Raw genomic sequence first — 11,153 nt, forward strand, 5'->3', positions numbered from 1 at the left:
TGGGCCCAGCGGTTGGAGCAGTTTGAAAAAAAAACTCCAATGCAATTTTAATATTTCTTTTTTAGAGGAAGAAAATAAAAATCGACGGGGGAATGGAATTTCTACAACAAAACCAAAACCCTTAGATATCATCTGAGAAAAAAAATGAGAATAAAAAAGCGATTGTACTCATTAATTTGATTTTGGTTACAGTTTTGAATAACCGAATTCATCAAAAAATTCGATTGATAAATTCGAATAATTAAGCGTTTTACAAGTATTAAACTATATTTCATATCATAGCTAATCAGTTTTTTGATAGATTCGATAGAACCATTGAAACCATAATTATAAACAAATGGGGGCAGTTTTAATTTTTTTTTAGGGTATTAATAAAAATAGCTGAACAAAAGTTTACATGCAGTTTTGCTAAAAAAAAATTGACGATCCAAATCTCATATTTTAGAAGAAAATGTATATATTATACACTAGTATCGTGCTCGTGTGCTGCAATGAAGATATATTGTAAGAGGAAAAAAATCATACAAAATGACATATTTTCATAAGAAATATACCAATGAAAAGAATTAATTATAATATTTTTTTTTTAAAAAGGCAAGAATTAATTATAATATCCATGAATTATATTAAAATAGATTGGTTCTAAATCCAACTTATAAATGAAAAGTCAATTAGTATAATAAATTTCAATGAGAAATAACATCAAATTAGTGCAAATTAAAGATATCATAGTAGTAGTTATATTATACACCTTGTATCTACAAAGAAAAGACAAATATTAAATTGTTGCAATTAAAAATATATAGTAAAATTAGAATGGTAAATTAATATGGTTCATATCTTGTTCCTCACTCAAGATCTCACGAGCGATGCGTTTACATGCAAAGAATTTAAATTTTCGAATTAATTTAGTATAAGTCAAGCGGTCAAAATCTAGAATTGTGAAAAATTGAGAAGCATCAGAGAAGATGAGAAAAAGATAAATATAGGCTGTCAAAAGCTAGAAGAAGATCTAAAAGAAAAAAAAAATCCGAACTTTCAAATTAATTTAGTATAAAGTCAAACAATCCAAATCTTAGGATTCTGAAAAATTGAGAAGCATCTGTCAAACAAGATGAGAAAAAAGATAAATATTTTTTTTTTAGCCAATGAAATAGTTACCGACAAAAATGCTTCTCTAAATTTTAAATTTGTGTTTTAGTTTTAAAAAATCACGTTAAAACACAACACATAAATTTAGATACGTTAGTATATTTTGTTAAAAATAAAGTTGTAGGCGGAGAGAGGCAAGAACAAGGACGAGGTTGAGGAGGCTTGCTGGCGGAGAAATGAAAGAAATGAGATGGACGGAACTGAAAAGACTTGCAGTGTGAGATAGAAGAAAGGAGATGACAGAGACGGCTAGGGTTTTTTTCACTAAAAAAAAAAGAAAAAAAAATGAATGTAACATAATGGAAACTATCTTTACAAAATTGACTCCTTGTTATAAAATCGAATTCGATCCATTCCCCGTTGCTTCGTACGAAGGCAAAGGAGAGAGACTATCAAGCAAAGATCCCTCGTTTGTAAGTACTAATTTCAATTGTTTCACCATCTACCCATTTGGATGAACCTCAATAGGTGAAATCTAAGTTTTTTCTCTTAAGGTTTGTTGTATTTTACCAATTGATTCTTTGCTCAATTCAAGTCCTAGGGTTTATGTTGCCAATTCGAATTTAATTGATATAAATTCAGGTTTCAAGGTGCAATCTTAGGTCTTTTACGCTTTCTTTCACTATTTGTTTGTGTAATTTCTTGCGCCTGCTCCTTTTCCGATAATTCCTTTCGTTTTAGAAGCGTTAACCAATAAAATCATCACACTTCTGAATTACTTCTTCAATTTAATTATGTCTGTTCACTGTTCAATTCTAGAACAATTGGATTTTGTGATGGGAGGATCAAGCGCCATGGAAGATGATTGGGAGCTTACTTCAACCAATGATGCAATAACGATGGTTCTCGTGGGAAAACTCGGATATGGCAAAAGTGCAACTGGCAACAGTATTCTTGGCCGAAAGGCATTTGTGTCAAGATCATGTATGACTGGTGTGACCAGCACTTGCCAATTGGAAAGCACCATGCTAAGAGATGGCCGCACTGTCAATGTAATCGACACACCTGGTATGATTTATCCTTTTGTTTTTTATTTCGTAAGGCTGGTTATTCGATTATTTGCGTAAAACATGTAAATTAAAGGGATATGCCAGTTTACCCTTTTTCTAAGGTTAACACAGCTGTAGTGAGTAATTTGGTTTTTTGGTAGTTTTTCTGACAGTTAGTGGAGAAACTTGGAATTATTAACTTTTTAAGTCTATTGTAGGGACCTATTTATATTATATTAGTGAAGTAATGAATAAATAAATTAATTTTCGTCAGTTAATATTGTTATGAATTGAATTTCTTTAGCATTTCAGCTAAGAAGAGTTTTCTTGTGCAGTTGGTATATTTTGTGTTTAATCATAATGCAAAAATATGTCCTATAGTGTGACGTGCAACACAAACAAATTTGTAATCTTAATTTATATACGTAATAGTGAGTTATGACTTGGTATGTAGTAATCAAAATTTTAACAACGAGTGTTTCCATTTATTTATTCAGGAACTAAGTTTCTTTTTCCTTTTTCCTTTTCCTATTACCAGGAATGTTTGATTGGTCAGTTGGGTCAGATGAAATAGGAAAAGAGATAGTAAAATGCGTTAATTTGGCCAAAGATGGCATCCATGCTGTGATAATGGTGTTCTCTATCAGATCCCGCTTCTCAGAGGGAGAAGAAACCACTCTTGAGAGGCTTCAAATGTTCTTCGGTGAGAGAATTGTTGATTACATGATCATTGTTTTTACTGGAGGGGATGACCTGGAAGAAGACGAGACCTTCACTGATTACCTCGGCCGGGTCCCAGCACCTGTGCAGGTGAACACTCTCTTGGATTTATATGATTTGATTTCATGAACTAGTACATAACTCGGTTCGGTTAAACCAAATGAAAATAGTCAAACAAAAATTTTATTCAGTTTTCAAATAATTGAACCAACCAAATAAAATTTGTCAACCCGAATAACAACCGAACCAAAATAACCAAAGTAAATTTTGGTTTGCTTGGTTGAATCGAAATAAGAGAGATTAAATTTTAAAAGGTTTAATAATCATAGAAGTAAATATGAGATATATATATAAGTTGTTAACATTATACACATTGTTCAATACCATATAAAATATGTAGATTTTCTAAAATATCCAAACCAAAAAATTTCGGTTTTAAAAAACATAAAATATACAAAAATATGTAGAGTTCGGTTGGTTCTGTTTTTCGGTTTTGAAAAATCTAAACTGAACCAAATATTAAAAAACAGAAGTAATTCAAAAATTCAACCAAACCAATGTATTTAAACCGAACCATTTAATACTAACTTTTTCGGTTTGGTTGAAAGCCAAATAAATCGGACCCATTGATCACCCTAATTAGTTGTACTTCAATTTTTTTAATCTTCCTTTTTTTTTTTTTCTCATGCTTTTTGGTTATAGAATCCCTAAAATTTGCAATTGTTAATGGTTTTATGTAGAATATAATTCAAACGTGCAAGAACAGAGTTGTGTTATTTAACAACAAGACAAAGGACAAGGTTGAGAAAAATGCTCAAGTTCAGCAGTTAATGTCCTGCGTTGACTCAGTTATAGCGAACAATGGAGGAAAACCATTTTCTGACGAGATTTTCCGGGAACTCAAGGTACTGGCAAATAATACAACCTGAACAGTTTCTCTCTTGCATTCCTTCACTTATTTCAAAAGAGCAAAAATGAGAACAAAGATCACAGACCTGGCCCTTGTGATATATTTTTTTTTCTTTTCTCTTTTCCTTTTTAATAGTGCCAAAAGTGATAGGTTTATTCACTTCACTTCTTTTACCATAAGTTTTGCTTTAGTAAGTTCCCATGCTACCCTCCTCCATGATTTAGCAAAAAAGGAGGAAGGTTGATAAGAGATGGTCAAAAGGGGGACATTTGATTTGAGTCAATAGAGGGGGACATTTGTGGCTTTACAAAGTTGATCTATTTGTATTATATCTTTCTTTGCTGAAGCTATTTGCTCTTGCAATTGTAGAAAGGGGCGGTTAAATTGCATGACAAGCAGAAGGTTATTGATAATCTGGAGGGGTATACGGCAGAACAAATTGCCGCACTCAAGAAAGAAATGTACAAATCATACGATGACCAGCTCACTCGCATCACTGAAATGGTAACCGTTTAACAATTTGCAAGGGCCTAAATGTGTATGACGTATTTTTCAAATCACTATCTTCCACTTAGCTTCAATGAAGTGCCAGAATGTGTATGGACTATTTTTCAAATACTGCTGGTGTACTTCTGTTTTCGTCCAATTAGGAAGTTAATAACATTTAAATTTTTATACTGTTAAGGGTGAATAATGACATGCCAAGTGGTTCTCATATTTTTAAATCATAATACCACTGACAGAAGGAAGAGCTTGAAACATTAAAAGTTTACAGGAGCTTATAGAAAGCCTGTAAAAGTTCACAAGAGCATATGCGACTTTCTACTACAATGATATTGGTCTTAGTGCAAACCGTTGTATCATCAAACTATGGTTTTGATAGGTGGAGGAAAAGCTGAACAGCACAATAGAGAGGCTGGAGAAGGAGCTAAAAGAGGAGCAGACTGCACGGTTGGAGGCACAGAAGATCGCAGAGGATGCATGGGTTAAGTCTGACGATGAGATTCGCAAGCTCAAGGCAAGTCTCCAGAAGGCCGAGAAAGAAAATGAAGAATTCAGAAGGCTTGCTCAAGGCAGGTGTGCCATTTTATAAAATGTCTTTGTATAACACTTAGCAAGTTTGTTGGTTGGATGGGATAATGTATATATATCTCTCGATAAAATCTCTTGTTGGTCGGTGAGAACGTACTTATCAGTTATCAGTGGTACTTGTAGTGTTGCTTGGTGTGTGTTATTGAATTTTTTTTTTATATTATATCGGTTATCTTCAACACGAACGGAAATGATATCTCATGATAATTATTACTTTATTAGAGATATTTTAATAGTTATGTGTCCTTATTGTTATTTTAACAAAAGTCTTGTCACTTGTAGAGTTAATGGGATGCATTGATGATAATTTTACATTAGTAAATAATAACAAAAAAAAAAAAATGATAACATATAAAGGAAGCGCGATGACATATGAGGAAAAAAAATAATGTATTTTTTTTAATATTTCTTCATTGTATTCGTATTGTATTTACCATCATGATATGAATGAACTACACCAGTAAATCAACGTTAGAAAAAAACAAAACAAAACAAAAAATTCAGAAAAAGATTACACGTTTAGAAAAAAAAAATGAAAAATAATTTTTCAGTAAAAATCGTTCAAATTATAATTTGACAATGAATTTCTCATTGGGGGCTAGTGTATTGTGCGTCTAAGCATATTTGTTAAATGTATCTTAAAAAATAACGTGCGGGATTCTTTCTTTTTATATAGGACTCAATTCGCTTCTAAGTTCTAACCAACTTTGATTTTGGGAGACTATTAGCGGCCTCTTTTTTCCTTCTTCTATGCCATTATATAAATATTAAATGGTTGCATGAATGTAAGTTTGTTTCTTAGATATTTTTTTTTCCTTCTTCATAGTACAATCAATTTAGAAAAATTTATTCTTCTTACAAAGTGCAATACAATTGATGTCACGCCCCGCATGTCAAGCCCAGCGCACAATGACATATTGGCATCCTCGCATCTATCAGCCATCGTGTGAATCTACATTGTCAACAAGTAAAAAACTAAATAGAGTAAGCTGCAAAGCTTAATAACCAATTATTTTATGACGTGTTTATTTATAATTTGCTTAACTAAACAACTATTCAAACATATTGAATTAATTAATATTGCATATTTAACTGGTGAAAAAAACTGAGCCTAAGTTATTTGTAAAACAACTCATAAAACACAATGTTTTGCTAGTTGGAATCACGTAAGATCGATTTCCAGATTTTCATTCCTTTCACTTTCCTTTCTAATCAAATCCAACATCAAACCAGCTACCACATTAAATATGCTATCATAATTCAATACTCGGATCAATATTCAAATTATAAATCTGATTATCTTATAGCAATCAATCTAGAATTTCAATTCGAGCTGAAACAATCATAGTCATCTGCGATGTAGTCAAAATTCCATTCATAAAATTCAATACTAGCTAATTGATATTAGAATTTTTTTGTCATAATATGCCTTTTATTTTCTCTAATGCTATTTCTCTTTTCTCTTCTTCATTTGATTTCTATTTTTTCTTTACTAACACAATCGAAGAGAAAGAGATTAAGTCCTTTTAATAAATTTAGGGAGGTCGTAGGGGTTTAATGCACGAGCTGCGTGGCTCAAGAATCCACGTTGGCCCTTTTCTCTCTCATTTTTTGATACAAAGTATACATGTTTTTATAAGTAATCTTTAAGTTTTCTGGTTTTATAATTAAGCCCAAAAATAAGTTTTAAAAACTAAAATTATTGAGTGTTACAATTGATGCACCTCTAGATCAAACAAATTATGTGATAATTGTATGAAAGTCATGTATTAGCTTTGCACTATCAAAAACTTTCAAATAAGAAAATAATAATGCACATAACCTTTACCAATTACGACTAAAGAGAAAAAAAAGATACATAAGAAAATATATTAACTGAAAATAAATGGATAAATGAACAAATTAGAAACAATCTAAAATTATCGTTATCACAGATGGTTGATTTATTAATAACTATTATGCCTAATTAATGTAGATAAATGAGCTCTTTCAAACAATTACTAAATAAAAGAATGAATGCACATTAGATTTGCTAAAAAAAATAAAAAAATATATATAACTTCATAACAACACAAATAGTGACAAAAAAAAACTAAGAAAAAGTAAATGAATCCAGAATCATACTGATTTTTTTTTTGTCTGTGATTAAATTTTTTGTATGTATGCAACATTTTATTTTAAAAAGTAGTTATTTATGATAGCAAAAAGTAATTTTCAAATGAAGTTATTTGTGAGTTATTATTAATTACACAAATAATTTATTGACATGAATTGAGGCTTATTTAAAAAAAATAGGAATTAATTAAGAGCAATATCGGTATAATATAAAAAAAAACTTCTCTCTGCTCTGAAAATAAGAAAATTTGCGATTAAATAGGCCATTGACTGAAGGAATTTATATCCACTGCATTAACGCACTCGTTTGAGTTTGAATCCAATCCGTTCGTTACGTATTAACACGAAGTTTAAGGAACCCGGTGATTACAGGCATAATCCGGATTGGTCTGGATTCTGATCGAACGGTGTGGAACTAAACACAAACGGTGCGATAATGCAGAGGATGCGGTCTCGGAAGCAAGACCCTCTTTAGATCAGATCCAGCCATCCAGGCGGTACCCTTCTGGGTTAAAATGAGATCTGCATCGTCGTTTTTAATCTGATAGGAATCTTAAAGCGCGACTCATAATTTAAATTCAAAATAGTCACCAAAATTATTTTGCTTCGGTAGTCGGTACCGGATTTGAACCGTCATTTTACGTACTAGTTTCAACTTTCAACCGTTCACCTTCTACCTTTTGGTATCCAAGTATATTTTTATAGAGATATGGATCCATATCACGACGATCTGTAATATTCATATTACAAGACAACTGCTCTAAATTAACAACTTATGAATTCACGTCATGTGATTTTTTTACATTAGTTTAGTTACTGATTTATAATTTATCTATAAATATTACATAAATTTTTTTGGTAACGTAACATTATTTAGTTAATAATTAAAAAATAGTGAAGTTATGTCTATAGCCATTGCAATAGCTATGCGTGAACCAAATATGAGAATAACTCATTACAGGGAATGTTGAAACAATAGCTATGTGCGAACCAAACATGATAATGACACATGCCTTGGAATGACATTCCCTGGCATTACATTCTTCTATACCTTGGAATGACTCATAGTACGAATCAAACCCCCCCTAAAAGCACAAATCTACATTTCTTCTCTAAAAGGTGTGTTGTATTTTACCAATTGATTCTTTGCTTAATTCAAGTCCTAGGGTTTATGTAAGTCTTAGAGTTTCTACTCATCAATTTAATTATATATGTTCACTGTTCAATTCTAGAACAATTGGATTTTGTGATGGGAGGATCAAGTGCTGTGGAAGATGATTGGGAGCTTGCTTCAACCAATGATGCAATAACACTTGTTCTCGTGGGAAAACTAGGATATGGCAAAAGTGCAACCGGCAACAGTATTCTCGGCCGAAAGGAATTTGACTCGAAACAGGGAATGACTGGTGTGACCAGAACTTGTCAAATGGAAAGCACTGTAAGAGATGGCCGCACTATCAATGTTATCGACACGCCTGGTATGGTTTTTATTTTATTTGGTTATTTGTAAAGATGCCAATTGAAGGGATATGCCAATTTAGCGTTTTCCTAAGGTTATGTTGTTATTAGTGATTAATTTGGTTTTTTGGCAGTTTTTCTGACAGTTAGTGGAGAAACTTGGGATTATCAAGTTTTAGGTCCGTTGTAGGGACTAGGGGATCAATACTCTCATCCTGGATAGATCTATGACTATCAGTTCATGGCTTCCTCTCGCTTTGCCCCAAATCCTTGATATGAAAAAAAGTATGATCGCAGTGTTCTGCATGCTGAATCTTCTACTATTCTATGTTTTTTTTCAAAAGCATGTTAATCCCTTTCGTTCCTAATGGTTCGATCCTTCCCAGTAAAACACGGCTTGTTAGAATGATGAGTATTTTCATTATGTTAGTCAAGTAATAAATATATAAATTTTTGTTAGGTAAAATTGTTATGAATTGATTTTCTGTAGCATTTCAGCTAAGGAGAGTTTTCATGGGCAGCTGGTATATTTTTCTTTTTAATCATAATGGAAACATCTGTCCTATAGCCTGACAGGCAACAAAATTAAATGTGTAATCTAAATTTAATGAAGCAGAATCGTCTTATTTTGCATCGGTGGAACTAAAGTTTTATTTTCTTTTTCTTCTTACCAGGAATGTTTGACTGGTCAGTTGGGTCGGATGAAGTAGGAAAAGAGATAGTAAAATGCATTAATTTGGCCAAAGATGGCATACATGCGGTGATAATGGTGTTCTCTATCAGAGCTCGCTTGTCAGAGGGAGAAGAAACCACTCTTGAGAGGCTTCAGATGTTCTTCGGTGAGAGAATTGTTGATTACATGATCATTGTTTTTACTGGAGGGGATGACCTGGAAGAAGACGAGACCTTCACTGATTACCTCGGCCGGGTCCCAGCACCTGTGCAGGTTAATACTCTCTTGGATTTATTTTGATTTGATTCCATGAACTAGTACATAACTTGTTTGGTATTAGTTGTACTTCCTTTTTTTGAATCTCCCTTTTTGTTTGTCATGCTTTTCAGTTATTGAATTACTAAATTTTGCATTTGTCAATGGCTTCTGTAGAATATAATTCAAACCTGCAAGAACAGAGTTGTGCTGTTCAACAACAGAACAAAGGACGAGAATGAGAAAAATGCTCAAGTTCAGCAGTTGCTGATCCACATTGACTCAGTTATAGTGAACAATGGAGAAGAACCATTTTCTGACACTATTTTCCGGGAACTCAAGGTACTGATAAATAATACAACTTGAACAGTTTATCTATTGCATTTCATTTATTTGAGAAGAGCGAAAATGGAAACAAAGATCTTAGACCTGGCCGTTGTGATTTTTTTTCCTTCTCTCTTTTCCTTTTTAATATTCTAGGTTTTAGAAATTTTTGTTTTGATAGTGGCAAAAGTGACAGATTCACACCCTTTGGCATTTGCTTTAGTAAGTTCCTGTGCTACTCGCGTCCTTTCCTTCTCCGTGATTAAGCAAAAAAGGAGGAAGGTTGGATAAAAGGCAGTAAAAAGGGGGATATTTGATTTGACTCAATAGAGGGGGAATTGATTTATAAATATATTTTGTAATTTACAGAGTAGATACATACTGTTCTATTTGAATTATATCTTGCTTTACTGAAGCTATTTGCTTTGCAATTGTAGCAAGGGGCACTTGAATTGCAAGGGGCGCTTGAATTGCATGACAAGGAGAAGGTTAATTATAATCTGAAGGGGTATTCAGCAGAACAAATTGACGCACACAAGGAGGAGATTTACAAATCACATGAAGAGCACCTCGCTCGCATCACTGAAATGGTAACCATTTAACAATTTGCAAGGGCCTAAATTAATGCGTATGATGTATTTTTCGAATCATTATCTTCCACTTAGCATCAATGTGGAAGTGCCAGAACGTATATGAACTATGTTTCAAATATAGCTGGTTTACTTGTGTTTCTGTCCAATTAGACAGCCAGTAACATTGTAATTTTTATACTGTAAAGGGGAATAATGACATGTCAAGTGAACAATAGGGATAGCAAACTTTATAATGAGGTTCTCATGCTTTTTAATCATAATACCGCTGATAGAAAGAAGAGCTTGGAACTTTGCTCTAGGACTTGATTGCATATTAAAAGTTTACAGGAGCTTATAGAAAGCCTTTAAAATTAAAAGTTCACAAGTATATATGTGACTTTCTGCTACAATGAATAATTAATGTCGGTCTTAGTTCAAACTGTTGTATCATCAAACTATGGTCTTAATAGGTGGAGCAAAAGCTCAACAGAACAATAGAAAGGCTGGAGAAGAAGCTAAAAGAGGAGGAGACTGCACGGTTGGAGGCACAGAAGAAAGCAGAGGATGAGATTCTCAAGCTCAAGGAAAGTCTCCAGAAGGCCGAGAAAGAAAATGAAGAATTCAGAAGGCAAGGGGGCAGGTGTTCCATTTTATAAAATGTTTTTGTATAACATTTAGCAAGTTTGTTGGTTGGATGGGATCGTGTGTGTGTGTGTGTGTGTGTACATCTCAGTGGTACTTGTAGTGTTGCTTGGTGTGTGTTAATTTGGATATTTCTCTTATATGCTATCGGTTGTGTTTAACGTGAATGGAAATGATATATCTGATGATAATGGTTTTGACTTTTGAGTATATTTAATTGGTTATGTGTGCTTATTGTTACTTTAACAAAA

The 11,153-nt window shown here is 32.8% G+C and overlaps 2 protein-coding genes across 4 annotated transcripts; both read left to right on the top strand.

Moving 5' to 3' along the window:
* The first annotated feature begins 1,431 nt into the window (after window positions 1–1,431).
* Window positions 1,432–5,102, top strand: LOC144565988 (P-loop containing nucleoside triphosphate hydrolases superfamily protein). Of its 3 annotated transcripts, none has more exons than XM_078315852.1 (6): window positions 1,432–1,565; window positions 1,912–2,160; window positions 2,680–2,951; window positions 3,602–3,766; window positions 4,141–4,275; window positions 4,655–5,102. In XM_078315852.1, exons 2-6 carry the CDS (start codon window positions 1,929–1,931, stop codon window positions 4,862–4,864), a joined length of 1,014 nt encoding a protein of 337 aa, XP_078171978.1. In that variant the 5' UTR covers window positions 1,432–1,565; window positions 1,912–1,928; the 3' UTR covers window positions 4,865–5,102. The 3 variants fall into 3 exon arrangements, with proteins under 3 accessions (XP_078171978.1, XP_078171979.1, XP_078171980.1); XM_078315853.1 differs by having other exon boundaries at window positions 1,495–1,646; XM_078315854.1 differs by having other exon boundaries at window positions 1,495–1,620.
* Window positions 5,103–8,045: 2,943 nt separating this feature from the next.
* Window positions 8,046–11,112, top strand: LOC144565991 (immune-associated nucleotide-binding protein 9-like). The gene is made up of 6 exons (XM_078315856.1): window positions 8,046–8,097; window positions 8,211–8,456; window positions 9,111–9,382; window positions 9,542–9,706; window positions 10,126–10,278; window positions 10,731–11,112. The coding sequence occupies exons 2-6, from the start codon at window positions 8,228–8,230 to the stop codon at window positions 10,914–10,916; spliced, it is 1,005 nt and encodes a 334-aa protein (XP_078171982.1). The 5' UTR covers window positions 8,046–8,097; window positions 8,211–8,227; the 3' UTR covers window positions 10,917–11,112.
* Window positions 11,113–11,153: the final 41 nt, after the last annotated feature.

Source organism: Carex rostrata, chromosome 15 (assembly GCF_964058835.1).
Source record: "Carex rostrata chromosome 15, lpCarRost1.2, whole genome shotgun sequence".
Taxonomy (NCBI): domain Eukaryota; kingdom Viridiplantae; phylum Streptophyta; class Magnoliopsida; order Poales; family Cyperaceae; genus Carex; species Carex rostrata.

Bases quoted from the DNA above. Each gene is read 5' to 3' on its own strand.
- LOC144565988 (XM_078315852.1), top strand. From the start codon at position 1,929: ATGGGAGGATCAAGCGCCATGGAAGATGATTGGGAGCTTACTTCAACC. The intron at 2,161-2,679 runs GTATGATTTATC...TCCTATTACCAG, and splicing joins CAATGTAATCGACACACCTG to GAATGTTTGATTGGTCAGTT. The intron at 4,276-4,654 runs GTAACCGTTTAA...TGGTTTTGATAG, and splicing joins TCACTCGCATCACTGAAATG to GTGGAGGAAAAGCTGAACAG.
- LOC144565991 (XM_078315856.1), top strand. From the start codon at position 8,228: ATGGGAGGATCAAGTGCTGTGGAAGATGATTGGGAGCTTGCTTCAACC. The intron at 9,707-10,125 runs GTACTGATAAAT...TTGCAATTGTAG, and splicing joins CTATTTTCCGGGAACTCAAG to CAAGGGGCACTTGAATTGCA. The intron at 10,279-10,730 runs GTAACCATTTAA...TGGTCTTAATAG, and splicing joins TCGCTCGCATCACTGAAATG to GTGGAGCAAAAGCTCAACAG.